Genomic DNA, 19,818 nt, shown 5'->3' with positions numbered 1-19,818 from the left:
GAAAAATCACAAAAATAATTTGAAAACAGGAGCAGTTATTTTTGAGAACAAAGAGAAGAAAACTGCTGGACACTGAAATGCAAACTGAAGACTTTGCAGTTACTTTAAAGATTGGCAATATTTGTCAATCCTACACACTACTCAGCTTCTTTCCCTGCACTCGTATCACACTGTGGGTCCATAGGTCATTCTTGATCCACGTCTTTTGTCCTTTCTAACTCAGCTGTTGGTTTGGTGAGGTTATTTCTTGCAGTAAATCCTAGTAAAAGCACCTCTGTTCCCCTTTGCACCAAATTTAGGTGGGTGACCAAAACCTTAGTTGAGCAAGTAGGTTTTGTAGTTCATATTAAGTGAAGAGACAGAAAGGAAGTGCAAGAGTTGAAGGAAGGAAATCTGGAATGGGGGAGCTTGTGCCTTTCTGTCCCTCATTTATTTGTATTTCTCAGCTTAAGTTCACTGGACAGGTACCCCTGCCAGTAACCAATATACAAAATGCTGGAGAAACTCAACAAGCAGCATCTTTGGAGAGAAACAGTTAACATTTTGAGTCAGGTATAACTTCTTCTAACCTACAACTTGTATTGCGGTTGGAACTGATGTGACAGAGACTAAGAAACTGGGAGAATGAAATGGAGTCCTTACAGAAAGCAGGATGTGAGCAAGTCTAGTCAAGTAACTGTGGAATAGGTGGGTTTGTAATGGATAAAAGTAGACAGCCTATCCTGAGAAATGGAAACAAAATAGTCAAGTAAGGGAAAAGTCAGTGATGGACCAGATGAGGGTGAGTGAAAGATGGAATTTGTAAGCAAATTTCATGAGCTTTTCCAATTCTGAACGAATGAAGAAAGCACTGCAGATGATGACCTCACCAAATTGGAGAAAGAGTCATGGTAGGTCTTAAATAGGACTGGAATAAGCAATGTTTCACAAACCCCACAAAGGGACAGACATAACTGAAATCCCAAGTGGGTACTTTTTACTAGGAGAAGGTGAGATTAGTTAAAGAAGAAACTGTTCAAAGTGAAGATCAACTTGGCCCAATGAAGGCCAGTGATGGTGAATGAGGACCATTCAGGCCTCCTCCCAGGAAGAAATGAAGAGCTATTGGACCATCCTGATGGAGGACAGACATGTGAAGGATTATATGTCTATAATGAAGAGGAGGAGGAGGCTAGGGCTGGGAAACTGGAAATAGTGAAACTGACATAAAGCATCAGAAGAATTCTGAATGTAAGTAGGAAGAGACTGGATGAGGTTAGACAAAAAGAGTCAAGATAGGAGTAAATAAGTTCAGTGTGGCAAAAATTGAGATAGCTTGCATCATGGTTACAGTTATTGATGTTGAGACCAAGGACAGGTAAGAGACCAGAAGGAGGTTCCAGGGTGGAAGAGTACTAGAGACAGGTAAAAAGGTCTGTGAAGGGGGGACAGGATTCCTCCCTAAGTAAACGAGAATAGAGGCAAAGGTGAAGGAAAAAGAGTCCATGTCATGCTGTGCCTGCAAATCATTGAGGTGGAAATATAAGCATATAAACTGAGTCCTTTGGTGAACACAGATCATTCATCAGAGTGTGGAATATCACAGGGTATAGTGGATTGGGTTAAACAGAGTTTGATGGGGGTCAGTGTAAAATAATCAATAAGAGAGCAGATACGTCAAAAACAAAAATTCCAAATGATCCAAATAAGATTCTAGGGACAATAATGCATAATTCAAGTATTTAAATCTACCATTAAAAAGGCAAGTAAGAAAGTTGATTCAATTAACAGTAATAAAGTGCTAAATTTATAAATTATCACAGAATCAGGAGGATTTTCAGCTTCTCATAAGCAGTCATTGTCTTCATCCTTGAACCTGTATCTGGACTGTTTTTATTCTGAGATGATCATAAATTAAAGTTTCTGGTGATGGCAGCTGCCTACAGCAGCACGTAGATGATCAGTGAATTAAAAAGCCTATTCATCTTGCTTGGCAGAAAGTTTCAGTTCAGCCTGCTGGGAGCCCACTGAGACCAAACCGTGGCCAAATGATGGAGCTGGTCTATCCCACAGCAGGCCTGCCTCAGGAGGATTGCCAAGGCTCTATCTAGCTGCAGCTGCCAGGAACATTGAATCACAGAAGCAGGGTATAGGCCATTCAGCCCCTTGGGCCTTCTCTACCATTCCAGACCATTGCTGGCTTTTTACCTCAGCACCATTTTTCCCACTCTAACATTACATCCCTTGCTATTGTTAGGGCTTGATAGATTTTGTGATACCATCTTGAGCGTAATTAATGACTGAATGTCCATAGGCCTCTGGGGTGGAGAGTTCCAAAAATTCACTACCCTAGAAGTGAAGAAATTCCTCCTCATCTCAATCCTAAGTGGCTTGCCCTTTTTTCCAAGACTCCTCTGCTGGCTCTATACCTTCCCCAACCAGAGGAAACCAGCTTTCTGCATCAAGCCTGTCTAGCCCTTTAAGAATTTTCTAAGTTTAAATTAGGCCACCTCTCATTTAATTCAACTTTATTCAATACAAGTTGTCTCCTCATTCACAGTCTTGTTATCCCAGGAATTTTCTGATTTTGTCTGCTGTTCCTTTTGGAAAGGTTCATCCTTCATTATGCATGGGGACCAAGGCTGCACATATTACCCCACATGCAGAGTCTCCTTTGAAGCCAGGCTATACTCTTGCAATAAAGGCCAGTAAGCTGTTTCCTTTTCAAGTTGCCTTCAGTGATGAATGAACAAGGACACCCAGACCTTTGGACTTTAACACTTCCCTGAGCTCTCACCATTTAAGAATTGCTGATTCCTCCTACCAAAGTAGATGACCTAGTATGTGTCCACATTATCTTCCATCTGCCATTGTCTTACCCATTCAATCAGCCTATTAGAATCCTCTTAAACCCTTCTTGTATCAACAATGCAACACACATTCCCACTGAGGTTAATGTCATCCACAAACTTTGAAGTATCACTTTTGATCCCCACATCCTAATCATTGATAGACTGTGAAAATCTGGGCCCAAACATTGATTCTTGTGTTACCCGACTAATCAAAGCCTGCAAATACATAAATAACCCATTTAGTCTTACTCTGTTGACTTTCCAATTATTAATCCTCAATCCATGCCAGGATATCATTCTTTATCTCATGTGCTGTAATTGCTTTTACTACTTTGTGGAACCTTACTGAAAGCTTTTGAAAATCTAATTATGGCACATTGATTGAATCCCCTTACCTACTCTGCTAATAACATATTTGAAAAATTCTAACAGCTTTGTCAAATATGTTCCTCCCCTTTATAAATCCATGTTAACTTTGTCCAGTCAGATAACTATTTTGTAAGCGTGCAGTTTCCACATCCTTTAAATAGTTTTGAGTGTTTTCCCTACCTCTGATCTCAGGTGAACAGGCCTGTATATCTTTGTCTATTTTTCCTATCTTCTTTTCTAAAGCAGTAAGGTTACATTTGCACCATCCAAGAGTCTCTACAGTTTTGAAAGATGACCACAATGCATTTGTTTTCTCTATACTCACCTTTCAACTCTTTCAACATGTAAATTATTGGGTGCCTAGAATTTGTCAAATTTTAGTTTTTGCGATTTTGCCAATCCGATTTTTTTAAACTAATATAAATTTATTTTAGTTTCTCATTTTCACCAATCCTTGGATCTATATTATTTCTGAGCTTTTGTGTAGCTTCCTCTATGAAGATAGGAACACAGTAATTACTGAACTTCTCTGCTAATTTGTAATTGTCCATTATAAATCCTCTTGGTGCTAATAGACCCATGTTTGTCTTTACTAATCTTTTCCATTCTGTATGCCCATAGAAGCTCATGCAATCTATTTTCATGTTCCCCGCAAATGGAGATATTGCTCCACTAGGATGAAGTCTTGGCAGCTTTAGCTTTTTTAATACTCAACATTGTTAAAATCTCTTCTGAGGGAGCCTCTGTCTTGAGGTACCCCGTTGTTCTTCAGACAGTGCTGTTGCCAATATGTAATTTCTGGAGGCCCACTTATTAGCCCTCAACTTCTGGAGCTCATAAGCCCATTAGTTGAAGGGTGAGTGCACATTCTGCTGACTAATTGTCCTGCTCATTAAAAATCAATTTGGAAACAGGCAACAAGATAACGCTAGGTTAGGAATCTGGAAGTACACCAAATGTTGGGCTCCCGCCCTTGAATAAAAATTCAGCTTGAAGTATTAGACAAAGGATGATATTGCATTTCTTGTCCTATTTGGAATCGAGAGGTAACGCAGGATAACTTATTCATTGGAACAAAATCATTGGAACAAAATCAAGAGATGATTCTGGGCATAAAAGCATCTTCATTGTGACAGAGGTGGAGTTATTTCGTTTAGAAAGTAGTTACATTTGAAGGTTCCTGTAGTGATTGAAACCAGGTGGACCTCATTGACAATGAGATCCTTGATTCGGGTTGTTGAGCTGGGTCAATGAGGGAGCCCTGGCTGACAGATATAAACAAGGGATTCAGAGAGATCCCTAACTTCAGGGACTGAATCCGAGCTGACTGGTCACAGCCAGAGTACTGTGCACATGTAAAAATAAGGTGACTTGATGACAGGATACTGGCCTCTGTGCTGTTATTTCAATTCCTAAATGGAGCTTAATTGGGTGGAACTGAGAAATAAGAAAGGGATGATAACCTTATTGGGATTGTATTATAGACCCACTAATAGTCAGAGGGAAATTGAGAAACAAATTTGTAAAGAGATCTCAGTTATCTCTAAGAACATTAAGGTAGTTATGGTAGGGGATTTTAACTTTCCAAACATAGACTGGGACTGCCATAGTTTAGATGGAGAGGAATTTGTTAAGTGTGTACAAGAACATTTTCTGATTCAGTATGTGGATGTTCCTAATAGAGAAGATGTAAAACGTGACCTACTCTTGGGAAATAAGGCAGGACAGATGACTGAGGTGTCAGTGGGGGAGCACTTTGAGGCCAGTAACCATAATTCTATTAGTTTTAAAATAGTGATGGAAAAGGCTAGACCAGATCTAAAAGTTGAAGTTCTAAAATGGAAGAAGGCTAATTTTGACGGTATTAGGCAAGAACTTTCAAAAGCTGATTGGGGGCAGATGTTTGCAGGTAAAGGGACGGCTGGAAAATGGGAAGCCTTCAGCAATGAGATAATGAGAGTCCAGAGAAAGTATATTCCTGTTTGTGTGAAAGGAAAGGCTGGTAGGTATAGGGAATGCTGGATGACTAAAGAAATTGAGGGTTTGATTAAGAAAAAGAAGGAAGCATATGTCAGGTGTAGACAGGATAGATCGAGTGAATCCTTACAGTATAAAGGCAGTAGGAGTATACTTGAGAGAAATCAGGAGGGCAAAAAGGAGACATGGGATAGCTTTGGCAAATAGAGTTAAGGAGAATCCAAAGGGTTTTTACAAATACATTAAGAACAAAAGGGTCACTAGGGAGAGAGTGGGGTCCCTCAATAATCAGCAAGGTGCCATTTGTGTGGAGCCGCAGGAGATCAGGGAGATACTAAACGAGTATTTACCGTGGAAAACAATATGGAAGATATAGAATGTAGAGAAATAGATGGTGACATCTTGAAAAATGTCCATATTACAGAGGAGGAAGTGCTGGATGTCTTGAAACGCATAAAAGTGGATACTTCTCCAGGAACTGATCAGGTGTGCCCTAGAACTCTGTGGGAAGTTAGAAAAGTGATTGCTGGGCCTCTTACTGAGATATTTGTTGTTGTGGTTCTGTTCGCCGAGCTGGGAATTTGTGTTGCAGATGTTTCGTCCCCTGTCTAGGTGACATCCTCAGTGCTTGGGAGCCTCCTGTGAAGCGCTTCTGTGATCTTTCCTCCGGCATTTGTAGTGGTTTGAATCTGCCGCTTCCAGTTGTCAGTTCCAGCTGTCCGTTGCAGTGGTCCGTTGCATGACAAGCAACATGAATTCGACTGGGACAAAATTATAGGACAAGCCAAACAGAGAACAGCCAGGGAATTCCTAGAGGCATGGCACTCATCCACAGATTCAATCAATAAGCACATCGACCTGGACCCAATATACCGACCACTGCAACGGACAGCTGGAACTGACAACCGGAAGCGGCACATTCAAATCACTACAAATGCCGGAGGAAAGGTCACAGAAGTGCTTCACAGGTGGCTCCCAAGCACTGAGGATGTCACCTAGACAGGGGATGAAACGTCTGCAACACAAATTCCCAGCTCGGCGAACAGAACCACAACAACGAGCACCCGAGCTACAAATCTTCTCCCAAACTTTGAACACCTACGAGATATTTGTATCATCGATAGTCACTGGTGAGGTGCCAGAAGACTGTCGGTTGGCTAAGGTGATGCCACTGTTTAAGAAAGATGGTCAGGACAAGCCAGGGAACTATAGACCAGTGAGCTTGGCATCGATGGTGGGCAGGATGTTGGAGGGAATCCTGAGGGACATGTATCTGGAAAGGCAAGGACTGATTAGGGATAGTCAACATAGCTTTATGCGTGGGAAATCATGTCTCACAAACTTGATTGAGTTTTTTGAAGAAGTAACAAAGAGGATTGATGAGGGCAGAGGAGTAGGTGTGATCTGTATGGACTTCAGTAAGGTGTTCGACAAGATTCCCCATGGGAGACTGGTTAGCGAGATTGGATCTCCTGGAATAAAGGGAGAACTAGCCATTTAGGTACAGAACTGGCTTAAAGGTAGACGGCAGAGGGTGGTGGTGGTAGAGGACATTTCAGACTGGAGGCCTGTGACCAGTGAAGTGCCACAAGAATCGGTGCTGGATCCACTATTTTTCATCATTTATATAAATGATTTGGATGTGAGCATAAGGAGTATAGTTAGTAAGTTTGCAGATGACCCCAAAGTTGGAGGTGTAGTGGACAATGAAGAAGGTTACCTCAGATTATAAGGGGATCTTGATCAGATGGGCTAATGGGTTGAGAAGTGTCAGATGGAGTTTAATTTAGATAAATGTGAGTTGTTGCTTTTTGGGAAAGCAAATCTTAGCAGGTCCTATATACATAGTGGTAAGGTCCTAAGGTGTATTGCCGAACAAAGAGACCTTGGAGTGTAGGTTCATAGCTCCACACTAGTGGAGTCACAGGTAGATAGGATAGTGAAGAAGGTGTTTGGTATGCTTTCCTTTATTGAATACAGTATTTGGGAGGTCATATTACAGCTGTACAGGACATTGGTTAGACCACTGTTGGAGTATTGTGTACAGTTCTGGTCTCCCATCTATAGGAAAGATATTGTGAAACTTGAAAGGGTTCAGAAAAGATTTACAAGGATTTTGCCAGGGTTGAAGAATTTGACCTCCAGGGAGAGGTTGAAGAGGCTAGGGCTGTTTCCCCTGGAACATTGGAGGCTGAGGGATGACCTTATAAAGGTTTATAAAATCGTGAGGGGCATGGATAGAATAAATAGACACAGTTTTTTTTCCCTGGGGTGAGTGAGTCCAGAACTTGAGGGCATAGGTTTAGGGTGAGCGGAGAAAGATATAAAAGAGACTTAAGGGGCAACATTTTCACACAGAGGGTGGTACATGTATGGAATGAGCTGCCAGAGGAAGTGGTAGAGGGTAGTACAATTGCAACATTTAAAAGGCATCTGGATGGGTATATAAATAGGAAGGGTTTGGAGGGATATGGGCTGGGTGCTGGCGGATAGGACTAGATTGGTTGGGATATCTGGTTGGCATGGACGGGTTGGGCCGAAGGGTCTGTTTCTGTGTTGTACATCTCAATGACTCCATGCCTCCATGACTCCAAGACGTGATCAAGTTGACCCTGGCAAACTGCTCTTTGTGTTGTCAAATCAACAACTGACAGCAAAAGTTTAAAATCAGGAAATAAGTAGCAAGAAAAGGAGTAGAGTTTCACACAACTGCTAAGGGGTCCAGAACAAGTTCGTAGGGAAAGCTGAGGAACAGTAAATTTAAAAGACAGAATGGAATGTAATAGCCTCCTCTGTAGTCCATTTTGCTGGGCAGAGATATTTAACTCACCCAGGGACCACAGGGTGAGGATTCACAACTTCTTACCTCCATCTAATGAAGTCCATGGATAGCCTTTCTGCCCCATCACCAGTTGAGGTGAATAAATATGCAATTAATGCCCAATTAAAGGGTTCCTCCTCTACTGCTGGCGTTAACCCAGTGACATACAAAGGTCTCACCTTGCAGTGAGGTTGAGAAGCAAACTTATGTGTGACTGTTTCACGTTCCCTTGGGTGGGATTGTCTTTTGTTCAAAGACCTGACATTGAAAAGTAGGCGCGGGTAACTGAGAATCATCCACCTTTTCTTGACACCTTCGCTAACCCATCCCCAGTGACCTCCAGTCCAGAGAATCCAACAACAATACCAGGCCTTTGGCAGACACTGTACCATTAGCAACCAGGTGGAATCGCTGTTCAGTGAGTTTCCAGCCTCTGCTGCAAGATAGCTCTCTCTTTTCCTCCAGGGAATAGTATTGCTGGCCAGGGGTGGTTCCTGTGTGCAAATTGCTGAGGAAAATTTAGAAGTGAGAAGTTTGGTTGAGAGAAGAGAGTTGGGGTGGAAAATAAGAGGTCTATAGTCAGATTTTTGGTATCCAAACAGCAGGGTGATGGTGAAGTAAGAAATAAGGGTAGGGCATTAGTTAGTCCCATATTATCATCCTCAGTATTTTCAAGGATTGTGAAATACCACAGACTCTGTCATCCTCAGCCCCACTGATACCGAGAGGCATCTCTCCTGTACAGGACAGCAAGGGCAAGTATCCTTCTCCCCCACACAGCCTATGTGAAACCAATTCAACACAAAATGTTCCAGTCATCTATCTAGAAGTTTCTGTTTGCACTACAACACTATTGCATTAAATGCGATTTTTCATTTAATTCCTAGATTTTTAGTTACATTTTGTCCATTCCTTTTATTTAAGAAATGGTGGCACTGCATGATGTGAAATTTCCAAGATCTTTTAAACAATGACAGTTCTATTTCTATTGACATGGCCGGAAAAAACAACCTGCTTTAATTACACCTTTATTGACTTTTATTTAGAATGAATCCAGAAACATTGAGATGCTGGCAGCTGCTTGTGCTGTCGGAGTTGGCTGTTGCTTTGCTGCACCAATAGGAGGTAAGAATATCATGTTCCTCTCAAAGTTGAAAGGAATCTAAAATGCATGTACTCCTTTACAAGGTACTGCCGACTAATGTGGGTGGTGTCAGTTCTGATATTCATATTCAAATTTCACAGATTTAAAAAAAACAATCAATTCACGAAAGTGGAATTTATCTTCATCTTCAGGCTTATGTTGCTGTGGCATTCAGTTATCTCATCTTACAAGAAACAAACCATTTAAAATTCATTAGGATTAAAATTCAAAGCTGCATTTTTATATTGAAAACTGCTAGTTATTTAACATGTTTTTTTTTCTAGAACAAAGGAAACCATCACCTAAGTAGGAATTCATGTTTGCATGTGATGTTAAAAAATATGTAAGGAAAGATATTGAAATGAATTAAAAGTGATTAAAACAGCCTACTAAAATTGTAGAAGGTTCCGATGTGTAACAATGTTTCCCACCTCCGTCACATCCCCCCAGTTTTCATGTTGATCATGTTATAGATCGATGAGTTACTTGTGCCCTGTTAATAACCATTGAATCACTAAAACTGAACGAGTAAGCAAACTGTCAAATATCAAGAGAACAGAATATTTTACCAGCCACTTTGCAAATTCATTCAAATAAATAGTATATCTTGGTTACAGGTTAATTAATATTTTGATTTTTGACAACCATTAAAACTATATAATTTTAAATTTTTGAAAATATCATTGATTTCAAGTCCAAGAACACATTTGCTTGCCAGTATTTCTCTTTGGCCAGTAAGTGCAAAAATAGGCTGAAACTGTAAGCAGCTGCAACAACAGATGTCTCGCAACAACCCTGGCTGTTGCTGACAGCAGGGAGACTTGGCAAAATTAAGCTTAGAGGCCAATTGGCAAGCCTGAGATTGTCCACTGCTTAATAATGGTGTAGCAACTCTGTTTCAGTTAGCAATGGTTCTCTCTGCATTAAACTTGCTGTGTAAAAGAGGCAAAGACAGAGTTCCATGACATTGCTGCATACAAGCAGAGGGTGTTTTAGGAGAAGCTTTGTAACTGGTACTCTGCACACAGTTTCCAAAAATTGAGGTACAGCTGCAACAGCTCTTGCATTTCCAGCATAAACATTAAAATCTGTCTTAAGTATTAACAATTCATCTGCTCCAGTGACATGTTTGTAGACAGCAGACAGCTGGTTCCTGGAGGGAATGGATCCTGGCATTGAATTCTAATCAGGAGCAGCAAGGTTTTGGACGCACTAAACTTTAACCATGTTTTTCAAAAGCTAATATGAACTCTGTTTTCCATCATTGTTGTTGAATGACTCTCAAAAGCATGTCAAACTTTTCTTTCCAATTTTCTTCACATCATGATGAATTTGACTTAAGTTTTTTTAGAAAAGCACAGCAGTTTCCAATAGTAAGAAATAGGATCAAATTCTATTGTAGGTTCCAATTCTTATAAGTTTAATAATTCTCTTTTGCTTGCTTACCTGGCACAGTATAGATCAAATGTACACAATGATGTTTGACATAGTTTTGGTTGAAAACTCCAGATAACATTCAATAGGCCATTCTTTCTGCAGTTACAGGTTAGAATGGGTTAAAGCTGGTTCTAAACAAACCAATTACTGATTGTTTACAATTTTCTGATGTCAGCTCATTAGAATATTTCCAAATAAAGTTTTGGATATATTCAGGAACCATACTGTTAATGGAAGTCGAAAATTCTCTGAAGAAATGAGGACAACTTAGCAGATGAGTTTCCTGAACCCATTGAATATTATCTAGGTCGAAACAGAAAATGTTAGAATATTTTCTGTTATTTTTCCAGTGGGGGCATGTATATTAAGGTGACTAACATGCCACCCCCACTGGTGAGGGAACTTGCCCAATTGCTAGCCAATCAGCTCAGAGGCAAGTGAGGGGTAAGAGTGACCAGCCTTAACTGGGGTTGCCAGAAACTGCCAGTCAATTGGAAGCAATGGCAGGTGAGTGTTTTTCGGAGGCCACCAAATGCCCCCAGATTTGGTTAATGGATGCTGTGCCATGCAACACAGTAGGCAGGTCATTATTGTTTCCAAGTCAAAAAACTAGCCACCTTCCTAGCCTGCCTTATAATGGTGTAGCAACTCTGTTTCAGTTAGTAATGGTTCTCTCTGCATTAAACTGCTGCGTAAAAGAGGCAAAGACAGAGACAGATTATTGGGAAGGTGGAAAGCTGAGGCCCTTAAACTGACATTGTTTGCTTACTTAAGACCTTAAATTGCTAACAAGGGTCTCCATTGGACCCTTTTTGCCCAGCATGGCAAGAAAGATGTGAGTTTCCCTCCAGGGTCAACTTGTTCGTCATTGCCCCTTCTCATACCTTTCTTCCCAGCTCCAGGGTGGGGGAATTGTACCGACACAACGTATGGTATAGAAACAAGCTATTCAGCCAATGTTTATGCTCCACTAGAGTTTTCCGCCAACTTTGTTTATTCATCACATTCAACCAGCATGTAAAAGTGATAAGTGGATTAAGAATTGATGTGCAGAAACCCAAATGCAGGCAAGTTTTGCTACAGCTAACCCTGTCAGATGACTACTAAGGTGATATGGTAAAATGTTTTGAGCAAGTTGGCCTTTTGGCCTTTGCTAGTCACCATTCCCATTGCTTAACATTTGCAGCAGGGGTGGGAGGAGATTAAGATAGGTTTAAAGCAACCACAGACTAATAATGTTACAGGCTGTGCTAGTTATGGTTGTCTACTGATTGTACCGTGTAATATAATTGTCCATGGCTATGCTGGTTCAGTGTCACAAGATCTGCACATAGTTAGCAGGACCTTGACAGATGCAACAAGTGACGTTATGCTGGCTGTCGATCATCCTAGCATTCCTTTCTCGTGCAGTACTCTGACCATATAATAGGAGTAGTTTTAGGAAACATTCAACATCATCTATAGTCAGGTGACAATGTGTTGCTGTGATACCACTGTTGTTTTGGAAAATAAATGCATCAACTAATCAACTGCTATGGTGACATGCATTTACTTCTGTTCCCAAATGTGGCTGATAAACACCTGCGAACGTGAACAGAGCACCTCTAATTCCTCTACTAATACTTTTTTCAAGTATTTCAATTTAGGAGCAGTGGCTAAGGGTGGTGGGGTTGATATTGATGTCATACTGATGAAGGTGTTGGTACCAGTGCGGAGCTGGAAGTTTATAATGTAGAACAGTTGGAACTGTTGTTGTCTCATGGTCAGGAATGCAGCATTATCACTGCCCAGCAGAGAAAAAAAACTCACTGCGGCCACGGCAACAAATTGGGAAATTTCTTGATATCCATTGAAGCCTGATAATCAAAGTTGTCAATCTGTATTGAGAGGCTATTTACCTTATGAGCTCAGAATAGTTAGTGTTTTATTTATCAGTACTCTGCTTTGTTACTACTGTTGACACCAAGTGCTGCAGTGTTGTGATTTAAAATTCTCGTCCTTGTTTTCTAATGCTTCGTTAGACTTTGTCCTCTTTACATCCATATTCTCCTCCAAACATGGAACTCTCCAAGGTGCTCCTTCAATTCTGACCCTCCTGCACATCCACAATTGAAGTTGTCCTCGAAGTGGTTGTCCTTCTTTAACCAATTAGGTCTTAAACTCTGGAATTCCTGCCCTGAGCCCCACTGCTGATCTCTCCTCCTTTAAGGCATCTCTAAAAGCCACTTCTGACCAAGTTTTTGATCATATGTCTAATCTTTTGGTATGGCTGGGTGTCAAATTTTGTTTGATTACTAGATTGTGAAGCACCTTAGAATATTTTATGCTCAAGGCAGTGAAAAACTCATGCTAAAATGAATGAAAGTTATTGTTGTGTGTTTTTATCCATTTTTGGGTTGTGGGCTTTGGTTGTGTGCTAGAAATCATTCTCCATCTCCCAGCAGAATGTGTGAATGTATACAATTGAGACACTTTAAAGAGTAGAGAAAATGAGGTCTGCAGATGCTGGAGATCAGAGATGGAAATGTGTTGTTGGAGAAGCGCAGCAGGTCAGGCAGCATCTAGGGAACAGGAGAATCGACGTTTCGGGCATTAGCCCTTCTTCAGGAGGGCTAATGCCCTGATTCCTGAAGAAGGGCTAATGCCCGAAACGTCGATTCTCCTGTTCCCTAGATGCTGCCTGACCTGCTGCGCTTCTCCAGCAACACATTTCCACACTTTAAAGAGTAGTCAGGTTAACCATGTTGACCATGTGCATGTGCCTAAGCAAACTGGAGAAACATTATAGTTTTAATTATAGTTCAGTAGCTTAAATTTCCATATTGCAAACTACATTCTATTGAGGTAAAAACAATGACTGCAGATGCTGGAAACCAGATTCTGGATTAGTGGTGCTAGAAGAGCAAAGCAGTTCAGGCAGCATCCAAGGAGCTTCGATATCGATGTTTCGGGCAAAAGCCCTTCATCAGGAATAAAGGCAGTGAGCCTGGAGCATGGAGAGATAAGCTAGAGGAGGGTGGGGGTGGGGAGAAAGTAGCATAGAGCACAATGGGCGAGTGGGGGAGGGGATGAAGGTGATAGGTCAGGGAGGAGAGGGTGGAGTGGATAGGTGGAAAAGGAGATAGGCAGGTAGGACAAGTCCAGACAAGTCATGGGGACAGTGCTGAGCTGCAAGTTTAGAACTAGGGTGAGGTGGGGGAAGGGGAAATGAGGAAACTGTTGAAGTCCACATTGATGCCCTGGGGTTGAAGTGTTCCGAGGCGGAAGATGAGGCGTTCTTCCTCCAGACGTCTGGTGGTGAGGGAGCGGTGGTGAAGGAGGCCCAGGACGTCCATGTCCTCGGCAGAGTGGGAGGGGGAGTTGAAATGTTGGGCCACGGGGCGGTGTGGTTGATTGGTGCGGGTGTCCCGGAGATGTTCCCTAAAGCGCTCTGCTAGGAGGTGCCCAGTCTCCCCAATGTAGAGGAGACCGCATCGGGAGCAATGGATACATTAAATTATATTAGTGGATGTACAACTTTGATGGATGTGGAAGGCTCCTTTAGGGCCTTGGATAGAGGTGAGGGAGTAGGTGTGGGCGCAGGTTTTACAGTTTCTGCGGTGGCAGGGGAAAGTGCCAGGGTGGGTTGTAGGGGGGCATGGACCTGATCAGGTAGTCACCGAGGGAACAGTCTTTGCGGAAGGCGGAAAGGGGTGGGGAGGGAAATATATCCCTGGTGGTGGGGTCTGTTTGGAGGTGGCGGAAATGTCGGCGGATGATTTGGTTTATGCGAAGGTTGGTAGGGTGGAAGGTGAGCACCAGGGGTGTTCTGTCCTTGTTATGGTTGGAGGGGTGGGGTCTGAGGGGAGAGGTGCGGGATGTAGACGAGATGTGTTGGAGGGCATCTTTAACCACGTGCGAAGAGAAATTGCGGTCTCTAAAGAAGGAGGCCATCTGGTGTGTTCTGTGGTGGAACTGGTCCTCCTGGGAGCAGATCCGGCGGAGGCGGAGGAATTGGGAATACGGGATGGCATTTTTGCAAGTGGTAGGGTGGGAAGAGGTGAGTCAAGTGAGCAGCTCACTTCCTGAATCCCCAAAGCTTGCTTTTCATCGACAAGCCAGGACTGAGATGGAATGCGGCCCACTTGCTGGGATGGGTGCAGCTCGAACAACACTCAAGAAACAGGACAAAACAATCTGTTTGATTGGCACTACATCCACAAATATTCACTTCCTCCATTATTGAAGCTTAACAACTACAGTATGTATTTTCTACAAGATGCACTGCAGAAACACACCAAGGTTTCTTAAACAGCACCATTGAAATCCACAATCACTTCCATTATAGACTTAGAGGAGCACAATTATTTGGAAAGACGTTTGGGTTTCGGTGATTACAGTGGGACATGATCCTGTAGCTATTTAAATCAAGGATGAACATTTTACAATGAATATGTTGCATGATCAGAAATCAACAGGTGATCAAGAACAGTGGTGATAGTAGGTTTATGGCTACCAATAGTTTAGTGTAATCATGGTTAATCTAATTGCTGTTTAGTTGAAATTAATAGTGAATTGGTCATTTGTTAATAATACTTCTCTCTTTTGACTCTTTTCCCTTTTCCATTTTTTAACAGATTAACAACGTTAAAAGCAATCATTTACTTACCATACCGATTTCTTAATTCATTTGGCAAAGTCAGTATTTTAAATCCCTTCTTCATTTAACTTCTTTAGAATCCTGACATTTGGCTACAGAGGCCTTGTGGCTTTTTCTGATCTTGCAGCTTTTGCTTATAGGTTAAGAGTTAGTCCCTTATTTGAATGTTGGCAATGTTTTGCCCTTTGACCTGTCTGCTGTGGCTGATTTGGTGCTGCTATGGCTGCTCGCAAGTTTATTTGCATGACTTTGCAATAGTCTTCGAAAAGAACACGTTACATGTTTGACTCAGATTTTATTTTATTTTTAACATTATTTTTCCATGAATGTTTCCCTGTATTTACCTTTATATAGTGTAGAATTAGATTTAATCCCAAGTGTTCCATTTAAATATTTGTTAATTGCTTTGTTCTGATTTCCTTCCATATAGGTGTCCTTTTTAGTATTGAAGTAACATCAACATTTTTTGCTGTCAGAAATTACTGGCGTGGTTTCTTTGCTGCTACCTTCAGTGCCTTTATTTTCCGAGTTCTGGCTGTGTGGAACAAGGATGAAGGTATATTAACAGAGCAAATAAAATGTGAAAATATAATAAATTCAATTGCTAAAGGGATATTGTTCCATCTGTCCATGAATATTTTGATCTAAGATATGAACTTTCATTCGTCTTTTGCAGAAACCATCACTGCCTTGTTTAAGACTCGATTTCGTCTAGATTTTCCATTTGATCTTCAAGAACTGCCAGCTTTTGCAGTCATTGGGTATGTTTTTGAACCTGAGGCTGATATTGTGGTTAAAAATGATCATATATTGATTGTATGATTTATTATAAACGTAAGAAGTCATTAAAATGATTCATTGTAACTTTCCAGGCTAGAATCCAGATCATCTTAACAATGGAACTCCGTGCATGATGTATCCTGCTGGTACTGATCAATTAACTTGCAGTAGCGAGTTATATTGTCCTGATTGCAGCTCTTTCATATCAAGACAAACAGAGGCTTGCACATGTGTTCTCAAAGTCAAAACTGCTGAATTCATGTTGGTTTTACCTCAGTGGTTTTATAAATCAATACTGCATTGGTGTAATATTTAATATGTGATGTACCTTTCCTAAAGTCTTAAAGATTGGAAAGATTGAAATACAGGCATACTGCATCAAATCAGTCTTTTGAGAGGAAAGGCATTATATTGATTTCAAATAGATTGCTATTTGTTCCATTAATCCTTGAAAAATGGTGTTTTGAAAACATTTGAAAAACAATTGTGGAACGTAAAGAAACAAATCTCTAAATATCCAACATTATGGCTGGCACGATATATGTATTGTGACTTATCCTGATGAGAAACAAGACACGCTTCCACAACACATTTTTAAAATTTGAGTTGTCCTCAAGTGGAAAAGGAACCTTTATAAAGAACAGTTGGAGATCTGAGAAACATATTGGAAACCTAATTTGGGAGAATTGAAAATCTATTGAAGATTGTGAAGATGAACGTAGCACAAAATCTATTTTGTGATGAAAAAGCTTTCTCTTTAAAGTAGTTGAGATATTGACAAATTATTAGCATATCTTTGCAAAATTAGAATAATTAGCATACAGGATCCTAATGTTTCACATTTCCTTTCCCATTATTCTGATCATCAGATGAGCCACAGAAGTAGCTCACAACTGGACTATCAATTAGTGTGACATTGCCGATTCTTCATTGATGAGAGTTCCTGAACAAAGGGGGAAAGGGCTCCTCTGTTCTTTATCTGTACCATTTTGAGTGTCTATACATTAAAGTAGGACAGGAGGGTGGTGTTATGACCCTCACTATTGAACATATCTCCATTGCTTAGGCTGTCAGATGGTTACTTGGGCACTTATGAAACTGTACTACAATGTTGTAAGCACTTGGGAAAGAAAAAAAATTGCTCAGTAAAGGAGAGTAGGGGTGGTGGTGGTGGTGGTTACAGAGCATGGATTTACATCATTTGCATGTGGCCATGTAATCATGTTTTAACGTATGGAAATAGCAGCATTTGTTGTTTTTTTTCAGTCCCTCTCCAAAGTGCTGACAGACACAGAATCATTGCTTTCTACTTGGAAACGTATTTCTTGCTTTGCTTGAATAGTTGATTTATGAAACAATGAGAGCCATGCAATTTGATTTAAATGTGCAGCCAAGGTCCTTGATCCTAGTCTGTATATTACCACAATGCTGCAGCATTGCCAGCATAACTCAAAGTATCAAATGGATATTTTGTTCTATTCATTTGACAAGGGCAGCCACAATAGGCTTGGATTCGGAGGTAGTAGATTTGGTGTTTCGGTGCTCAGAAAGCTGTGCTGACCTTTAGGAGCTGATAGCTTGAGCTAAATCTTCCTGCTAAACTCTTACTGCTAAAAACGCATTCAGGAGCAGGAAAGACCAGATGACCAGTGTTATTTAAAAGGGTTATCAACTGTGTACAGATGTTAGTTGACCTTTTCTGGTTGTTATTTCAGTTTTACAAATGTATAGTTTCTTTTCGTAGCTGTTTTTGAATTATAAAAGATTGCCGAAAATGGTATAGAAGGTGCTGAAGGAGTTTTTGTTGTCTTCATGTCTTCTACATGAACCAGTTGCTCCAAGAGAAGATTGTTCAATAACATTTCCTCCTGGAATATAGCATAACATAATTGTTAAATAGAGAGCACACAGAACAGGAGAGGATGCTGAAAGAGGGAGGAGGAAGAGGATTGTCAGCAGAAATTCATATTTGAACAAGCTTTTCAGGGACCAATTCACCTCAACATTTAATTGAGTTCTACAACCACAATTTCAGAACTGGGTAAGAATTTCTTGCCAGTGGCTGTGAAAGTTATTGTAGTCATGAACAATTGTATATTTGGCTTTTTCAGATAGTTGCATCATCTTGATGTTTGCCATCCACTGTTGCATAAAGAGGAGGGTCACTGAGGCTATCTATTGATTGAAAACTAGTTGCATCTCGTTCTCTCTTGCCAGATGGAGCAAACACTGAGCTTCACCAGTATTGCTGGTTTTTGGAAGGTGGAGAATGCCATTGAGTGCAGGGACATGACTTTGCTGCTATCTTGTTAACTTCCACTCCCTTTGTACCAAACTGGAACACAGACAAAAAATCACCGTTTTCCGAGAACCTCATGAAACAGGTGAACACCATGTAGCTCTAGCAGAAACAAGCTATGTTTTGGGAGAGAAGCCAGATGAAATATTGGTTGGATATTTGAGCTATCAGTGACAGAGTGGGAAATTATCAGTGTAAGAAAGCAAAATAGAGATCAGTTATGGCAGACAGTCATGATGAATGAGGGAGTAGAGTGTGACTGGAGGAGGCATTGATGGAATTGTAAGACTGTGATGGAGTTTGCTGTGCGAAGCTGAAGGAAAGTGTGAGACAGTCAGTAATACTGCATTGATAATAAGCTTTTTCAATAACTCCTCAAATTTTAATTGTGATAATATGTATCAAATGAGTGGTAGATGCTGCCAGGCATGATAGGCTGAATGATCTATTTGTACCTCTCATTCTCATGTTCAAAACAAAGCATATGCCAGTTTAATGCATACATGCCAACCTTCAAAGTATAAAGTGTTCAATGAATACCTTCCTTAATGGCGCATACATGCCAAGAAAGAACATACACTTGAGTAAAAGCCTGTAACGACAACCAATGCTTCAAAGTCACTCCTTTATGTTACATTGGCCAACACGATTTTTAATGGTATTTTAGGATCACATTCCATAATTCAGTTTTTCTTTGAAAATTGAAACCTGGTGGCATCATTCTGACATATGGAAGTAATTAATTACTGGGACTGCTGTTGGACACGAACTTGTCATGACTTAAGCTGCACCAGGAGCTAATATTTAATCAGTTGAATTATAGGGCAACTATAATTGTTGCAGTAATGGATTTAGAATATTTAAGGACTGAGGTGGGTTCTGTTGGAATAAAGGACCTTTTTTTGGTGTGGGGATGGGGACAATAGTTCTGTAGTCTCATTTATTACATTTTTAGTTTTTGGTTCTATCTTGATGTATTTTAAACACCACCAAAGGAAAGCTAAAATATAACATTAATTGATCATGGCACATACTGAATTCAGGCAATAAGATGTCAACTCATAACATTAGATACTGACACACTCCGATAACAACTCAGCATAAAGTATCGTCAATTTCTTTAAAGGTCTAAATTGAAAACGTCCATATTATGACCTGAACTGAGTAGGTGATAGTATGGCAATCTCTCAGTGCATGATCATTTATCATTTCATTTTAGCTTTCCTCTAATAGTAAAATATTGATCGGAGAACAGAAGTATAAGTGGCAGCTTATAACCAACAAATGTGCATCAGTCTTGGATAAATGTCAGACTGTCAGCATTGTCAGAACAATAGAAAGATCTACCTCAGTAATAAGCAACAGCAGACGCTACTCGTTATGAATCAGCCCTTACAGAATAATGCTATTTTAAATTTCCTGTTGCTTAGAGGTTTGGCTTTTTAATTCTAGCAAAGATACATTCATGCTTATATAATAGATATGTTTATTTAATGCTCAGGTTAGGCATGTTGACTTTCT

The 19,818-nt window shown here is 40.5% G+C and overlaps 1 protein-coding gene across 2 annotated transcripts in view; it reads left to right on the top strand.

Moving 5' to 3' along the window:
* Window positions 1-19,818, top strand: part of LOC122555979 (chloride channel protein 2) — a 624,753-nt gene that overhangs the window by 361,406 nt on the left and 243,529 nt on the right. For both annotated transcript variants that reach the window (XM_087993551.1, XM_043702310.2), the window contains exons 7-9: window positions 9,045-9,123; window positions 15,649-15,774; window positions 15,895-15,979. In XM_087993551.1, the coding sequence (XP_087849677.1) occupies window positions 9,045-9,123; window positions 15,649-15,774; window positions 15,895-15,979 (290 nt within the window). The remainder of the gene's footprint in view (window positions 1-9,044; window positions 9,124-15,648; window positions 15,775-15,894; window positions 15,980-19,818) is intronic.

This window comes from Chiloscyllium plagiosum, unplaced genomic scaffold (genome assembly GCF_037043375.1).
Source record: "Chiloscyllium plagiosum isolate Xiang-an unplaced genomic scaffold, Cpla_swu_hap1 HiC_scaffold_13, whole genome shotgun sequence".
In the NCBI taxonomy this organism is placed as follows: domain Eukaryota; kingdom Metazoa; phylum Chordata; class Chondrichthyes; order Orectolobiformes; family Hemiscylliidae; genus Chiloscyllium; species Chiloscyllium plagiosum.
The sequence above is the reverse complement of the archived record's forward strand: the minus strand, read 5'-3'. Positions and strand labels throughout refer to the sequence as shown.